General features: G+C 38.7%; 3 protein-coding genes across 4 annotated transcripts in view; 2 read left to right on the top strand and 1 right to left on the bottom strand.

Annotated features, from left to right (window-relative positions):
- The first annotated feature begins 671 nt into the window (after window positions 1-671).
- On the top strand, window positions 672-2,489 carry ptges3l (prostaglandin E synthase 3 like). Its single transcript, XM_012922203.4, has 7 exons — window positions 672-836; window positions 948-1,061; window positions 1,164-1,230; window positions 1,316-1,414; window positions 1,803-1,892; window positions 2,016-2,078; window positions 2,254-2,489. The coding sequence occupies exons 1-7, from the start codon at window positions 802-804 to the stop codon at window positions 2,260-2,262; spliced, it is 477 nt and encodes a 158-aa protein (XP_012777657.1). The 5' UTR covers window positions 672-801; the 3' UTR covers window positions 2,263-2,489.
- Window positions 2,490-3,081: 592 nt separating this feature from the next.
- On the top strand, window positions 3,082-6,251 carry aarsd1 (alanyl-tRNA synthetase domain containing 1). Its single transcript, XM_012922202.3, has 12 exons — window positions 3,082-3,209; window positions 3,751-3,879; window positions 4,031-4,190; window positions 4,283-4,340; window positions 4,420-4,576; window positions 4,662-4,778; window positions 4,864-4,994; window positions 5,082-5,148; window positions 5,319-5,407; window positions 5,566-5,620; window positions 5,701-5,795; window positions 5,878-6,251. The coding sequence occupies exons 1-12, from the start codon at window positions 3,171-3,173 to the stop codon at window positions 6,014-6,016; spliced, it is 1,236 nt and encodes a 411-aa protein (XP_012777656.1). The 5' UTR covers window positions 3,082-3,170; the 3' UTR covers window positions 6,017-6,251.
- Window positions 6,250-16,275, bottom strand: part of LOC101468518 (myoferlin) — a 27,217-nt gene continuing 17,191 nt past the window's right edge. For both annotated transcript variants that reach the window (XM_004562383.5, XM_012922201.4), the window contains 22 exons: window positions 16,072-16,253; window positions 15,563-15,721; window positions 15,111-15,209; window positions 14,852-15,013; window positions 13,997-14,162; window positions 13,152-13,228; window positions 11,263-11,274; window positions 11,061-11,159; window positions 10,800-10,928; window positions 10,518-10,673; window positions 10,340-10,431; window positions 10,078-10,248; window positions 9,827-9,975; window positions 9,000-9,139; window positions 8,824-8,912; window positions 8,648-8,743; window positions 8,356-8,497; window positions 8,117-8,216; window positions 7,848-8,038; window positions 7,443-7,552; window positions 7,203-7,350; window positions 6,250-7,070 (listed from right to left, as the gene is read on the bottom strand). In XM_004562383.5, the coding sequence (XP_004562440.3) occupies window positions 7,032-7,070; window positions 7,203-7,350; window positions 7,443-7,552; window positions 7,848-8,038; window positions 8,117-8,216; window positions 8,356-8,497; window positions 8,648-8,743; window positions 8,824-8,912; window positions 9,000-9,139; window positions 9,827-9,975; window positions 10,078-10,248; window positions 10,340-10,431; window positions 10,518-10,673; window positions 10,800-10,928; window positions 11,061-11,159; window positions 11,263-11,274; window positions 13,152-13,228; window positions 13,997-14,162; window positions 14,852-15,013; window positions 15,111-15,209; window positions 15,563-15,721; window positions 16,072-16,253 (2,708 nt within the window). In that variant the 3' untranslated portion in view covers window positions 6,250-7,031. The remainder of the gene's footprint in view (window positions 7,071-7,202; window positions 7,351-7,442; window positions 7,553-7,847; window positions 8,039-8,116; window positions 8,217-8,355; window positions 8,498-8,647; window positions 8,744-8,823; window positions 8,913-8,999; window positions 9,140-9,826; window positions 9,976-10,077; window positions 10,249-10,339; window positions 10,432-10,517; window positions 10,674-10,799; window positions 10,929-11,060; window positions 11,160-11,262; window positions 11,275-13,151; window positions 13,229-13,996; window positions 14,163-14,851; window positions 15,014-15,110; window positions 15,210-15,562; window positions 15,722-16,071; window positions 16,254-16,275) is intronic.

Here is a 16,275-nt window from a genome sequence, read left to right as displayed (position 1 = left end):
TTTTTTACATTATTAAGTTATTGTGTATTTGACACATACTTTATTGAAATATTCTACTTTATTTAAACTTTTATATATATATATATATATATGTAGTGGATGTTCTGGCTGGTCTACCACAGGATTTTTTTTAACTTTTGGAAAATAAATAAAGTATTTTATCTTTATTATATCTACCTTCCTATATATAAAGTTTACATTTACAATTCTACTCTTTAAACAATATTGATGGCCAAAATACTGATTTTAAGTAATTTAATTTTGTTGCATAACTAAGATTTAAACTTAATGAAACGCTGTCAAATGAAATTCACTTGATTATTCATGTATGTGTATGTTGGTAAATGATTCATAAATTCAGCAAAATCAATTTTAAAATTATCAATGTGTCAAGATTTTGTCCAAAATTATTAAAGTTCCATTGCATCCCTCAGGCAATGTTGGTCAACAACCTCCCAAGTGTTGAAGTGGGTCCCATTAGGTAATTTTCTTGTTGGATTATTTCTGCCCCCACCTCCATCCTCTTAAACAATCAATTAAAGGTGGCTGAACCACTTTGAGAACCCAGAAAATGCATCTGTTTTCCCGAGTGTTCCACAGTCAGGCTATAAAGGGCACGGAAGGGGCTGTGGCAGGCAAGTCTCCTAGCAGCTGATACCAGATGGTCTATATATAGCTTCTAGGGCCTGGCCGCTGCATCAGAGCACACTACTAACTCAGCTGGACACGTGTGAGTTAGCTTTCTCTTGGTAAAAAGGAATTGTATAGCAACTTCTCTTTTATTTAAGAACAACAACAAGAATGAACAAACCTAAAATTGTCAGACCAGAGGAAAGGTAAGTGCTGCCAAACTCACTGAGCAATAAAGCATGTTTTTTTCCCCTAAATCTTTCATTATGAAAAGGTTTCAGGTTTGATTCATAAGCAGTTTCTTGGTGTTTTAACAGCAAGCCAGCACATGCGCTGTGGTTTGACAGGAAGAAATACGTCACCATCAACTTCATGGTTCAGAAACCTAAAGATGTCCAAGTTGATATCCAGCCAGACAAACTGATTCTGTGGTGAGTTTTTAAAGACGTTCCCTCTCTTGAAGTCACATGTGATTCAGTTTAGAAAATGTCTAAAATGGTTTCTTTGACAACCCCATTGCCTCTCTGCAACAGCTGCAAAAACGAAACAGATGATGTGTACTACAACGAGCTGCACTTCTATGACAAAGTCCAGATCCACGTAAGCATCCGCATTATATTCTGTATTCTTCAATGTACAGAAAGCAGGCTGTTAAACGCTCCTTTAACTTGTCATCACTTGAAAGGACTCCAGAGAAAGGGTCTATGACCGCACCATCAATGTCTTGCTAAGGAAGATGAAACCTGATTGTGCTTGGCCTCGTCTTCAGAAAGATCCAGCTAAGGTAAGCACACGTGTTTGTGTCTGTGTCCTTAAACCGATCAGTATCAAGGTATTCTATTCTTCTCATCTGGTATTTACTCAGGTTCATAAAAATAGCATGGCTCATGTTAAGACTGTTTTTATGAGGCTGAAGAATTTTTTTTTTTACCAATGATACTTCCTCACTATTCATTTACCAGTTTCAATCACAAACCCTAAGTTGAAAAAGTCTTAGCTCACTGTTTCCGTCTCATAAAAATGCATTATATAAGCAAAGAGAAGCTTTATATAAGTATTAATAGAGTGCCTGAGGATATTACAACTAACTAAGTAGGATGTTCTGTAATTCTTGCAACTTTACTTTTAGTAAATAATACCTAAAATGGTGCTGTTATGTCTTCATTCCACAGGCCAGTTGGATTTCAGTTGACTTTGATAACTGGAGGGACTGGGAGCACGAAGACGATGAGGGAAAGGAGGAATATGACCGTTATGTGGATGTGAGTGAATTCAGTCTTCTTAGTAATAAGATCAATCAAATTCCAATATTGCTTCTGATCCCAGTGCATGTAATATGCAATACCTTCCATTATTTTTTTGTTTAAATGGCTTTCCTTTTACAGATGATCCGAGAGATGGCTAACAGTGACAAAGGAGAAGCTCCAGATATGGGGGATCTTAGTGATGTAAGTGAAGTGTTCTCCATATAAGTGAGGAGTGTACAATGTAAAATTGGGAATTGCTTCTGCAATAGTCTATATTTAAGTATTCTACAATCAATGCCGACTGAAAATCTGTAACTTATATTGATCATTTTATTGCGGAGACTGACCATTCATCCATTTTTTTCCCTTTCAACAGTCTGACTGATACTTTATCCTCTCTGGTGAAGCCTGCTGTAAATGTATAACTCAGGATACTGAGGACAACAGTTTGTTTACTGAAAGCTGTATTATATGCTAAAAATGGATGTGCTATTGTCCAAAATGCTGTTTTTAAATGTATGATGATATTTTATGTGAGATTATTTATTGCTCTGTAATTGTTTACTGTACACCGGCATGTGATTGATAATAAAAGTTTTATTAAACACAAAATTGCATTATGTTGCTTGAGGTAATAACACTAGCTGAATGAACTGGGGGATATAGAACATGATTGTGTCGGTAACTCCAGAAGATGGCAGTAACGTTGCAGTAAATTTAAAAGTCTCAATCAGTAGCCCAAATTTAGTTTACACTCGTAGTAATGCACTAAAAACACAGCCTCGCTTTTTATACGTAGTCATATTAGTGACCTGTTGCCGGTTAACATAACTAGTTGTAAAAAAAAAAACGTTTCCAGCCTTTTGTTGAAATGCTGTCTAATTTGAAATTACCCCATTTCCTCTTAAATCGGTTCATTTCATCACTTTCAACGTTTGGTATGTTGTCTGCGTTCTACTGAGAATCATTTATAGCTGTATCAGATTTAAAAAATCATTGCATTCTGGTTTTATTTACATTTTACAATTCGGGTTGCAATTTATTCGATTTTATAGAGCACATCCTAAGGTTTTCTCTTCCTCCTGTTAAAAAAAAGTGCACTTAAAAGATGATTAAATAATAGTGGCTTAATTAATCTTTTTCGCTTAAGTTAAAAAAGTTATGAAGCGAAAGTCGATATCATTAAGTTTGGGCTATTATGGTACCCGTAGGCGTCAGCTGACAGCTGTAGGCTTCACCTCCCCGTGCTCGTGCTACCGGCTGGCGCAGTTTTCCTTTCAAAAACAGGACAAAATGGCTTTTCAGTGTCAGCGAGACTGCTATATGAAAGAGGTGCGAAGCTTTTAAAAGCATCCGAAAAGACCTCCCGGAAATTTATCAGCAGTTCGGTGCAGAAGTGATTAGCATGCCTGCTAACTGATGCACCTGCTAGCTACCTTTGTAACCAGAGCAAGGGCTGGCAACTGATTTATAGGTCGTTTATATATAGTCTACGAGTCGCACTTTTATCTTACATAACCTTAGATTTATTCAGTTTTACTTTGTTAGAGGTTGTAATTGTGTAATTTCCACACTCTATATTTCAGATCGTATCATTTTTCTCCTTTAAAACGCCGCTTAAAAGTAATAAATCACCTTAAATGCTATGCATTTAGAGAATTTAGGATACTGTCTCCTTTTTTAAGTCTTCAGTCTTTGTACTTGCTGTCACATAAATTGTCCTTTACAAAGCCAGACCTTTATAAAGTCTTGTATGAGACTGAAATCTTGCACACACTTAAACAACTGCAGTCCTTTAAGAAGCATGTAATGTTTCTGGTTGTAAATTTTATATGACACGATTATTATCGTTATTTCTCTGGTCCCCTTCCAGTTTGTTACCTCTGTAGTCTCCTGCTGCCCGGCGGAACTAAAACAAGAAGTAAATGGAAAGAAAGAAACTATTAAAGGATTCCACATCAAGCTACAAGATACCATCTTGTTTCCTGAGGGAGGTGGCCAGGTAAGCATGTTCATTTTCTTTTTCTTTCAAGTTCTTACTCCATTATTTAAATGTGTACGTCACATGTTCCTTCATTGCAAATGTTTATGCAAATGCGAGACTGTACAATGTCACTTGCAAAATTTGCATGCTTTACGTTGTCCTCCTGCAGCCAGATGACCATGGATTCCTTGGAGATGTCCCAGTTTTGAGAGTGACAAGGCAGGGACCGGACGCCCTGCATTTTGTGGCCTCACCTCTGGAGGTGGGTCAGGAGGTTCAAGTGAAGGTAGACTGGGAAAGGAGATTTGATCATATGCAGCAGCACTCGGGTAATAATCACCACAGAGACAGGAAAAAACGCCATCGCGCATTTTGTTTTACCTGTTGCCTAAGCAGTAATTGTTTTCTTCTTGACTCTTAGGTCAGCATTTGATTACAGCTTTGGCAGACACAATGTTTGGATACAAGACCACATCCTGGTACTTTACCACTGCATATGTTCTTTTCCATGTAGCCACTAAGCCTTGTAGGATTACAGATTTTCTGGGTTTTTATCAGGGAACTGGGTCGTCAAAGAAGCACCATTGAGCTGGACACTCCCTGTGTGAAACCTGGCCAGCTTCAGGAACTGGAAGAATGTGTAAATGAGAAGATCAGAGCTCACATTCCTGTCATGGTTCAGCTTCTCTCTATAGATGACCCAGCTGTGGAGAAGGTACAGATATTGCACTTACTGGTTGTAAAAGAGACCTGTTGCCCTGTGTTAAGTGTATTACACAATATGTATTTGTACAAATCAGGTGAGAAGTCGAGGGCTGCCAGAGGACCACGCAGGACCCATTCGGATCATTGATATAGAGGGCATAGATGCCAACATGTGCTGTGGAACCCACGTCTCCAACCTCGGTCACTTACAGGTACAACATTGACACTTTCACAATTATATTTAGTGTTTGTGCCATTAACCGTTGTGTATCTAATTTCTTTGTATTCAAATTTAAGGTAATAAAGCTGCTGGGAACTGAGAAAGGAAAGAAAAACAAAACCAACCTAATTTTCCTGGCAGGAAAAAGGGTACTAAAGTATGCAGAGAAAAGCTACAACACAGAGCGTTCACTGGTGTCACTTCTAAAGTAAGTTCTAAATCTGAATAGTCAAAATTTAACTTTGAATCATTCAGAAATTTGAAGTGAAAACTCCTTTTGGTCATTTATCATCAGAACGGGACCAGATGAGCACGTTGAGGCAGTCGACAAGTTGCAGAAGTCTGTTAAGCTGCTACAGAAAGTAAGAACAGTTTCTTTCTAGATTACTGTTTGACAGATTTGGTAAAAAAAAATGGTATGGTAATAATAAATTAATAATAGTAGAATTAGATTTTTTGACAGGGTAAATATGCTTCAGCTTAAGATATTGCATATAAGGCTCCTCAACTACTACAAAACTGTCTTTGGCAGACTAACCTGAGCCTGCTTCGTGATATGGCGGTTCTCATTGCTCAGAGCTTTAAGAATGATCCTCACAAAGACTTCTTCACCTTCCACAAGTAAGAGGTTCTGCTTAGAGATGTCATTGCACGCTGCACTAACCAGTTATCCATTTAAAAAAAACCCTCAGAAATGATCCATTCTTTACAACCTGGTGACGTTTTGGCATCAAGGTGAGTATGTCAATAACAAAACGGTGTTCTTGTTCTTCTTGTAGAAAAGAGGGAGACAATGAGTTTATGAATATCATTGCCAATGAAATAAACACTGAGGTAAGATCACAATTTCACTGCTTTACTGCTAGGCATTACCACGTCAGTATATTTATTTTCAATCCCTACTCTGGTTATAGGAAACACTGGTTTTCCTGACTGTTGGAGAGGAAAAGGGACCTGGTTTGTTTCTGCTGGCTGGACCCAGTGAACTAGTCACTGAGATGGGACCACAGTAAGAGTTTTCATATTTATGTAGCTTCTACTGTTAAAATCTTAATGTAGGTTGGCACTGTATCTGTGTGTTTACTTTCCAGAGTGTTAGAATTGCTCCAAGGGAAGGGAGCAGGGAAGAATGGGCGATTCCAAGGCAAAGCCAACAGCCTGGCACGGAGAGGAGAGGTGGAGGCTTTACTGAAGCAGCGCTGCAATCAACGCAGCTCACAGGAAGAATAAATTTTCATTAGAAAGAAACGTTTTATACTTCCAAAAGGGGAACATTAAGGTTGGCTTACATGGCTGTTTTATACACCCATAATCTGTGGTAATCACTAAATGATGTGTTGGGTTACACATCATGAGAAAGTGACCATTTTGTGAAAATGTATATAATTCAACTTCTGTACAACATGTGCTGTACATATTTCAATATTAAATGTAAAGTGCTGGCTTTATTCAGTCAAAATCCAAATTTTTGAACAATTTATTTTTTTAATCCCATCTTTTATCCAGGAAGGAAATCTCAGAAAGTTGTTTCTGTCTTTGTGGTTGTAGCATTTTCAGTGGGAGAAACGTTTCATCACTTGTTCAAGTGACTTCCAGCTGGACAATTGTCAAAGCTTGGAAGGTACCTAAAGAATGCTCCAGGCGATCCAGGAGGGGAAAAAAGAACAACTGCTGCCTTAGTAAAATCTGTAGTGAGTCCTCAAGTGTGAGGAGTATCAGAACATCTAAGACACATTTTCTCAAAACACAGCATCTCTGTGGCTTTTAAAACCCAAAACACACTACGCCCTAAGGATCAGGTCTCCATTGCGAGATGAGAAAGATGGAATTTTCCACATTGCAATTTTGCAATTTTTGAGCAGTCAAGTAATACAAATACACTTTAAGAAACTTTGAGCTATTAATTGTGATCCCATTTATATATAATATCCACAAATATGGAAACATTTTAATAAAAAGGAATATTCTGTTTAATAAAAGTAATCCCTAAATATCACCCAAACTGGGCTAATGGGAAACACCTTTTCCATATAGTGTCTTAAACAAAACCCTTTCAAAACTAGACTGTAATGGACTGTATTGTCACAGTTCGGTGGTGTAGAAAATGTGTTCATATGTTGAAATAGTGCAAATGTGCAAGCTCCCCTTCCCATTTGTTGAAAAAAACTAAAGTTAAAAAAAGGTACAAGTTGAGATAATATGGCAGTATCTGTGTGGAGTTCGTTGCTCCTGGTGGTCCTTATTGCTAACTTAAGGGTTTCACGATCTTCATTGAGATGTAGTTCTGTAAAATGCAAGAAAGAACAATCAATCACACATTCACAAGTTTCCTATAAGTACAAAGATGATAAGACTGAACAATTTTATAATATGAGAAAACTTTGGTGTCCAGTGGTTCGCTTTTGTCTGTCCTTACCGGTAAAGAATACAACAGGATGGCGATGAAGAGGACCACTATGATGAGGATGATAAGTCCAATAAAGACCCACTTGAACCTTCTCCACACAATGAACTTCATGGTCTTACATGGGTTGGTGAACCAGAAGAAGGATGTTTCTGGGCGACTAGTAGTTGACAGAAAATGTATTTAGTAGACATCATAGCCTGTATACCTTTCAAAATTCAGCCCAGCTAATCTTGTAAAGCAGGCTCTTACTTTGGAAGGTCCAGTTTTGGATTCATGTTGGGTTCATCCCGACCTTTTCCTGCAGGTCGCTCGTCTGCATCCACTTCACTCACAATCTCCAGTGTCATCTCCACTTTGCCCTGAAAACCCAACACAAACAGAGTGACAAGACGACAAGGACCTGTGATATTTTTGGAATACTTCAACTAAATTAAGACCAATTTATCTGACAATGTTCTGCAAGTAACACATTTCCAATTTAGGAATTTAGGACTAGTCAATAGAAAATAAAGTAGAAGTATAATGGTGTTGTCCAAAGCTCTTAATCTTTTCTCTTCATGGCACTTTGGGAATATTGTATTTTAACTCTACATTTCCAAATGTCTTGTGGTTCCATCTTATCAAATGAAAACTGAAGTTTCTATTCATACTTACACCCAGGACCTTCTTCCCATCTTGTTCAATAGAGCAAGGCCACCAGCCTCTGACTGACTGCTGAGCAAACAGAGACTTGTTCTGCTCTGCCTTGTGTGGACCTATTTCCACATTATCCATCATATCCAGAGAGCATTTCTCTGGGGTCTTCGCAGGAGCAACCAGGTTACGCAAATCCAGCTCCACAGTACCTGGGATCACAGCACATTGTACTCAGGTTTTATAAAGGTTAGGCATAGACACACAGGTTGGACTTGAAAGTTTCTTACCTAGGTAATCATCCAGTGAGAATTTGTCATTATCCCAAATCTGAACAATCAGTTTGGGAGGAATCCGGAACTCTGTTTTATCAAGACTCCAAAAGTGTTCCTGTTATAAAAAAAAAAGAAGAAGACATTCAAACATGCTTTAACTTAATTCCAACAATACCTGTGTTATTTTTTTTAAAAATGGTATTAAAATAATCTTTGATCTACAGTATGATAAACCAACTGTCAACAAGCCTCACCTTCTTGGATACAAGGCAGAGTTGTTCAGCTGGCAGGTAGTCAAGCCCAAAGACGAATCGCCAGTTAAAGTTACCATCGCCATCCAGAGACCTGTAGTGGACATCGGTCTTCTGCTTGTCCTCCTCCATTCCTGGCATCCAGCTAGCACATAAACAACAAGCATGAATAATCATTGGCCTTTAACAGTAACCCTCTAATACAAAGTGCTGCTACCTCCTAAAGGAAGATTTTGGAGAAAGTAAACAACAATAGATTTGGACAAACAAGGGCTTTGATGCAGAATTAACACACCCTTTAACATAGATGTCGCTCATGCGCTCTCCAGTGATACTGGTCTCATCCAGAGTCACATCTGTGGTGTTCCAGATGACAGCACGCAGGAAATACCTGAATATTTGAACACAGTCATTGTTAGCTCTCAGTGACATCCGCAGCGATGAAGTACTGAAGAGAAACACAGCACTTACTTCTTTGGTTTGCGTGGTGTGATGTCAAAGGGAGGCTCGGGGAGGCCTAAGCTTTTGGGAAAAACATCCACCCACATCTGAAGTTGTCCCTAAACCAATGCAATATATACATTTTACAAAAATAACTGAGCCTGAGTCATTGCAGCCAGAAACAGGTACAGTATGAGATGTCTAACCTGAGAGAGGTTGGGCTGAAAGGTGCTGTAAAGCGTCCTAGTTTCCACATGTTCAGGGACGAGACCCTGTGTTCTGAGCACGTGCAGACAGAGGCGTTCATAAGGTGGACCCAAGTGCTGATGAATTTCCTTGTTGCTCTCTTAATGTAGAAAAAGAAATCGATCACTAGATTGGTATTAAAACAATCTGGTGTTATAGGGGCAAAACAGTTCAGTCACAACAATATTGTGTTGTTGTTGCGACCTACGCATCTACTAATCAGAAGGTTGGTGGTTCGATGCCTGCAGTTGCATGGCAAAGTATTCTTGGGCAAGATGATGAACCCCAATTTCCTCCCAGTACATTCATCGGAGTGTGAAAGTTCGATATAAAGCCCTTAAATGTAGAATAAAGTGCTTGTGTGAATGTGTATGTGATTGGATGAATGACACATGCTGTACAAAGCACTTTGGTAGCTGACTAATGTGCTGTATGATGATCAGTCATTTATCATTTAAACAGTAAGAGATTCAAATGAACTGATTCATCTTCTTGAAATCTGAAAGTTGGAGACACATCTGAATTTCAAAACAATTCTGCTGTTTTAGCTGCATTCAAATAAATTTTGTTCAATTAATAAAACATATACGGTAGTATTAGATGTTTTAGGGAATTAAACTATAACAATATGTAGCAATGTGAAATGTGCTAAAGACAAAATGTACTGTTAATCTTTGCCAAACAATGAGGGCATGTAGACGGGCATAATAGGGCTTAATTGTTGCTCATTTTTCAACACAAAACATCTAAATCACTCATTTATACTATTATACTTCTAACCCCTTACCAAACTGAGCCAGTGTGTATTCTTTTCCATTGAAGGTGAGTGAATTTCCATTATCTTCCGTCCTGGGCTTGGAAAGTCCTTTAAGACGAGCCAGATTCTCAAGAATCTGAGATGGCTTCAGCTGGTCCCGCCACTGGTTGATGCCAGAACTAGATGACAGGACAGTTGGAATTAATATTTCCTCAGCTCTGACTCCATGTTTTCCAAAAAATATTAAAAGGTTTCCCACTCAGGCACATCTGCTTCCTTACATGCAGTAGCTTTGAGGCAAGCCGCAGTATGAATTATATCGAGACAGGAAGCGGTTCTCCAGGTCGATCACTGTCTCGCCGACCTTCTCGTCACGAGTAAGCAGATCATAGTCATAAACAGAGATCTTCAGGTCCTTGTCCTGGGGCAGGAAACACGTCATCTCAAACATCCTAAACAACAAAAAGGACAGTTATAGAAGTCTTAAGATGTAATAAATTTTCTATTTATACCTGTTTGAATCCATTGACACATAAGGTTTACCTTCCAAACACAGGGTTGAGGGTGTTGGGTAGGTAGTGGTCTCTGTCATCGATCGTGTTTTTTCCCAGTGATATCTTTATGTATGGATCGCACTGAGCAGAAAAGACAAGAAACGGTACTGACCGTACTATGTTTGACAAGATTTGTATTACTGTAGGTAATGCAGATTAACACTCACACTGCCATTATTGTCTTTGGGCTGGAGGTCCATGCCCCGAACCACATAAATCCTAACCAGACACTCCTGAGGTCCACTATCTGGGAGTTCTCTGAACTGACGCGGTGGAGGAGCTACACCTGGGTCATCTGGCAAGGGGTACACTTTGAACGAACCCTGCAGGTACAAGAGTAAACCCCACACTCAAACAAAGAAATCAAGTTCACTGTAGTCCCCCCGTTGTAGTTAATTAACGTTTTTCTCTATCTCCAAATATTATTGTTCTAAATGATGTTAGACAACCTTAAACTCTCCAACCACAGTGGGATCATCATCGCCATTGTCGTTCTTGCCTTGCTGGAGTTTGAAGGTGTCGCAGAAATCAGTAAGCCCTTTGAATTCTGGGACATCTTCCAGTTCGCAGTCATAGATCTGAAAATGAACAACACTCACATTCAAGTTGTCTGTAACAACCAAAGAGGAGCGTATGTACTATTTGAAATACATAGACCAAGATGAATGATTAGTTTATGAGTGTTGTGTGAGGAAATGGAGCTGGCTTACTTTGAGGGTATCGTATCCTTTCTTGAGGTAAGGACCACATTTCTCCTGGTCTCCTAGCGAGACGTAGAATTTACTCCACCAATCAACTGTCTCTTTTTCCTAAAGATGGAATTGTCCTGCATTTTAATCTCACTGCATTTGGGAAAAGAAGTTGATTTGTCTGCTATTAAATCTTATTTCATCAACTACTAATAAGTCTTACCTTCTCAGCAACCTTTGGCGATTGAAGATGCACCAAAAACAAAAATAAAAACAAGTCAAAAATATTTATAACAGTAACAAAAAAAGAAGACAAACATTAAATGGAACAAAACTGAAAAGATAGCAGAAAATCGAAATGCAAAGAAGTTGATAAAGTGCTTTCAGCCACAGTTTGATGACTGACAGTGATTCTGTGAAAGGGTGTAGCAACAACAATGAGCTTTTAACACAGCAGACATTTTGACATATCAAACTGAGATCTAAATGATTCATTTCATTTAGTGTATACCTTAATATTCGACATTGCTGTTTTAATATCTTGTGTTAACTTACTGAATCAATATTGATTTTATTTTTCATATATGCCCTTCATGCTATGCCAGTTTAAAATGTCTGCTGTGAAAAGGGTGCTAATAGCAGGTAGCGTGGCTCTGGTGGTGAGGCCCATTGCCTGCCATGACTGACATCTGTTTTTAAATAAATCAAAGGACTAAATTTTCACGTCATTCATAGATTTCATTTTTCACTAAGTTTCTTTTGTGGTCAGAACAACAATTTATTTATTGGTCAACTAAAAAAAAGACATTTTGGGAAATACAGTATTGTCTAAATGTCTTGAGCCACCCCTCATTTCTGCATATTTTACTTCCAAGGATAATTGTCTGCGCTGTGTCCTTAAAGAAATTTAAGGACACTGGACGAGTGGAATACAAAACAAAACTAGGTGCAATGCCTCTTCTAGTATCCGAAGCCTCATTAGAAATGGTCTCGATGTAAGGATGGCTGTCAAGAAGCCATTCTTAAGGAAGGGAAACAGGGAGAAAACATTTGGTTCAAATCTTTGTCACCACAAACAAGAGAGAGGTACAACAGTGGCTGTCTACAGCCATCTGTAAAACATGGTTTGGAGCTGCATTTAAGCCAGTCAGGTTGAGCATCCTGTCAAAACTGATGGAATTATAAATGCAGAAATATAGCTTCTGATTTTGCTCCCATATAAAATAGCATGTGGAAAGCACTGAATCAGCAACAGCCTCATATATGAATGAGAGGTGGCTTTTGCACAATACTGTACCTTTATTTTCTTGAGTCACACGATTTAGATGCAAACAATCATTATGATTCCACACACGTCTATGTGCTAAATTTGAGTCTACTGCCACCACCCAGTTATCTCTGCATAAAGACTGCTGTTGTTAGTAGTATTTTTTTACAGATTTAATACCGGCTACTGTTTGAACTGTTGAATGAATTAATAATAGCACTTAGACTGTACCCACGGACAATCCCAGACTAGCTTTTTCTACCTAATTTGAGTCTGAACTTGAGTACTAGCAGTAGCATCACATTTAGCATTTAGAGCAGTTTCATTTTTAAACTCCATGCAGGAAAATATAGGAAAAATAAGGGTATTTCCCAAAGTATCAAACTTTCTTTAAGTAGGAAACTTGTAGGCATGTTCTTTTTGAGGTTTCAGTAGCAGCACTAGCTTCTAAGTTTAGATGCCTGAACATCTATGCTACAATCGATGCTACAATAACAATGTGCTCAATAAAATATGCCAGATAAGACTGCAGTTACTGTGGCAACTCCCCTGTAGATTCATGGCTTTGTGATAGGATTTTTGTTCAGCTTTCTTTAGCTCTGTGATTGTCAGCCATTCAGCATCATTGGAGCCCCGCCTTATGAATTAGAAAGCCATAATAAGTAACCATACATACAAAATGGGAGGTAGGGGATGCCATTTTGTCGACAGCAGCTGACATGCTGTACATAAACTGTAAGCCAGAGTAATCAGAGTAAGTTTGTCAGATTTGACTTGATAGTCAAATTCTGCTCTTAGGTGAACAGAGGAAACGTCTGAGTGTTAGGAAAGGTGGTGGGGCGTACCTGAGCTTCTAGCAGTGGCCTTGTCTCCTCCATGGTGATAGAGACATGTTTGTGAGGCGACGCCATCATCAGAGCCACTGTTAACATTGAGCAGTTACTTTTATCTCTGTGCATAAACTGTATCAGAGTTTGTACCTAGCGTTTCTCTATTAACATACTACAGGCTGTATAAACAACCCTAATTCAAAAAAGATGGGATGCCGTGAATAAAAAAGGATAAATAAAGATTCAGAAATCTCATAAGCCCAATAAAACATATCAAATGGTATAATTTAAGAAAGAAAATTAGTTCCTTTTGAATTTGGTGGCAGCACTGTTCACCACTGTATAGCATCCCATCTTCTTTTAACAAACAGATTGTAAACATCTGGGAACTAAGGAGACCAGTTGCTGAACTTTTGGGAGGGGAATGTGGTCCCACTCTTGTCTGATGTTAGATTCTAGTTGATCAACAGTTCTCAATCTTCTGTGTGGAATTTTTCATTTCATGATGTGTCAAATGTTTTTAACGTCTGGACTGCAGGCAGGCCACATCCAGACCCCAGATTCTTCTCCTAGGAATCCATGCTGTTGTTATAGCTGCAGAAAGTTGCTGCCATCAAAAGTAATTTTTTTTCTGATAAACACTTGATAAGTTTTCTATTTTCTGTTGTGATGAGATTTTGAAATCATCACATTATTTTTCTATTACATGGTTGCACAGTGTCCCAGCTTAAGTGCCTTAAACTTAAATTCCTTCTAATGGCCGTAGGGACCAATTCCTCTGGTCGCAAAGCAAAAGTTAACTGCTAGTTTTTCAACATGACGTTCATTGCAGGTTGCTGCAGTCTATGATCTGCTCTTACTTTTAGATGACATTGCTCCTTCGGCGGTGATGACATATGGATCACATCTGAACTGCTCCAAAGAACTGATAGTGCACTGGCCTACCACGGGCTTCCTGCCAAATGGACGGTGGTCTATTACCTTCAGCACAATTGGAGGCGTGTACATCTCTTCCTTCGGAAGAAGCTGGATGGAGAGTAATGAGGAAATGGAATAAATAATCAGGGTTTAAATCAATAATAAATAATAATTGAATATTAAGTTGAATGATTCGGGTGTTGGTGTTTTTTTAGACTTTTTCAGAGCAAGAGTAAAGTTTCCTTTTTTTGACAAAGCATATAGTTGGTGCTTGATCGGGTGACCTCCCTTAGTTACACTGCAAGAGGTCTAGGCTGCTACGGGCTACCCATGATGCACTGGTTTTCTTCTTCACTCACTGAGTGTTTATACACAACTCTGCATTTAATCATTATTTACTTTTAATCTCTGGCTCTCTGCCATAGTATGTCTTTGTTTTGTCTTCCTCACCTCACCCACGACACATAATAGCAGATGTGCCTGGTTCTGCCCCAGGTTTCTTCCTGTTAAAAGGGAGTTTTCCCTCTCACGGTTGGAAAAGTGCTTACTAATAGCGGGTCTTCTTATCGTTGGGGTTTTCTCTGTTTTTTCTATTTTATTGTAGGGTCTTTACATTAAAATATAAAGTGTTTTGAAGAAACTGTTGTGCTTTTGGGCTATATAAACAAAACTAAACTGAAATGAATCGAAAAAAGTTTCAAAATTAAAAGTTAATTTAGTTAAATTATTCTTTCTTTCAGACACTTATTTTCCTAATTCTTATGCATAACATAGAGCTTGTGTAGTACTGCCATTACCACTTTGATGAAGAGGACAGAGCTCGGGAAGTTTGGATTCTTCTTCATGTTCTTGATGACGGCCGACTCTACCCTCTGCCCCCCACATTCCACCACGAGGCTGGGTGACGATATTGCTGCCAGTTGGTATGGCTTCATTTTCCTCAGGCCCCATGCAAGAATCTGAAATCAATTATAGATTGGGGAGTTTTAATGAGGTCAAATTCCATGCGTGTCCATCACTTTAGAAGGGAAAGTTATATATAAAGCTGTATTTTACCTCCACAGCAGTCAGCTGCACCACAGGCCGAATGCCCTGAGGTACCATGTAGATGTTCTCTCTCTTTGGGGGAACTAGTGGAAGATCTGAGTCTCCTGACTACAGAGACAGAGGCATTCATTAGGCTTTATTTTTTTCTTGTTATTTTTCCTACAAGATTACACTTGGTTCCATGGGAGTTATAAAGGAATGACGAAAACAACATTACACCTTACATTTCATATAAGAAATGTCAACAGTAATCACCAAAACTACATGGACATGATAAAAGGAGACGAAAAGATGAAAACATTGTTTAAGTTAAGGATTTATTACTCAGTATGTATGTATGACAGACTGCGTGCGACGGAGGTAACACAGTTTTGAGGACGTCTCACAGACCTGAAGGCCCAGAGAACAATTTTTAAACAATGCTATAAAACAGACTATTGTCCACTACTTTCTTTTCAAACCTTGTTTTTAAGAATGAGTTCAGCAGCCACAAGAGCCTCCCCGGCCACCTTCCCCTTCTGGATGATGGGATGCCACAACAGTTTTGGTGTCTGATCCATAGCAGAATTCAGTTTTACTATTGGGGTGCAAATACTGCGGCCCAGCATTTCGTCCTTCCCCTGAAACAGAAACTTCCAAGATTACCATGCATATTCTGATATGTGTGCATAATTAAATAAACATGAGTTTTACAGAGGATGTTGTAAGAGTAACAGATGAATGATGTATATTGCTTTAAAGACAATTAAAACTGTGTAAAGGAAGATGTCAAATGTTTTTTCTTATAATTTAAGCTGGAAAAGTAAAAAGTTTCACTGAAGTCAACTTCAGTGTGATTTCAAAATACAGTTTTACTGTAAGTATCTGCACAAAATCATCAATCAGGGATCTTACAACACTGTAAGCACTGAACAAACAGATTCATTGTGCAGAAGACTTCTCTATATACGCTCTATATCCCTCAGCGTACCACTTGGTCACTATCGTAGAACTCCAGGACAACATTGGGAGGGCGGTAAGCAATCTTCTGGGGGTCTCCGTAAATCTCTACATCATTAAAAATCAGAGTCTGGTCCCAGGTTGGGTTCAGAGTTGCTCTTAGCTTCTCTGTTGTCTTACTGACATGCAGGAAGGAGACATGTGCATATGGATCTGTGTTGGGGAAAAAAAGTAG

The sequence above is a fragment of the Maylandia zebra genome, linkage group LG8, assembly GCF_041146795.1.
Source record: "Maylandia zebra isolate NMK-2024a linkage group LG8, Mzebra_GT3a, whole genome shotgun sequence".
NCBI classification, from domain to species: Eukaryota; Metazoa; Chordata; class Actinopteri; order Cichliformes; family Cichlidae; genus Maylandia; species Maylandia zebra.
The sequence above is the reverse complement of the archived record's forward strand: the minus strand, read 5'-3'. Positions and strand labels throughout refer to the sequence as shown.

What these genes read in the sequence shown, in the direction of transcription:
- ptges3l (XM_012922203.4), top strand. Translation starts at nt 802, where the DNA reads ATGAACAAACCTAAAATTGTCAGACCAGAGGAAAG. An exon ending in CCAGACAAACTGATTCTGTG is followed by an intron (nt 1,062 to 1,163) that starts GTGAGTTTTTAA and finishes TCTCTGCAACAG; the next exon opens with CTGCAAAAACGAAACAGATG. An exon ending in TTCAGAAAGATCCAGCTAAG is followed by an intron (nt 1,415 to 1,802) that starts GTAAGCACACGT and finishes TTCATTCCACAG; the next exon opens with GCCAGTTGGATTTCAGTTGA.
- aarsd1 (XM_012922202.3), top strand. Translation starts at nt 3,171, where the DNA reads ATGGCTTTTCAGTGTCAGCGAGACTGCTATATGAAAGAG. An exon ending in TTCCTGAGGGAGGTGGCCAG is followed by an intron (nt 3,880 to 4,030) that starts GTAAGCATGTTC and finishes GTCCTCCTGCAG; the next exon opens with CCAGATGACCATGGATTCCT. An exon ending in CTGTTAAGCTGCTACAGAAA is followed by an intron (nt 5,149 to 5,318) that starts GTAAGAACAGTT and finishes TGTCTTTGGCAG; the next exon opens with ACTAACCTGAGCCTGCTTCG.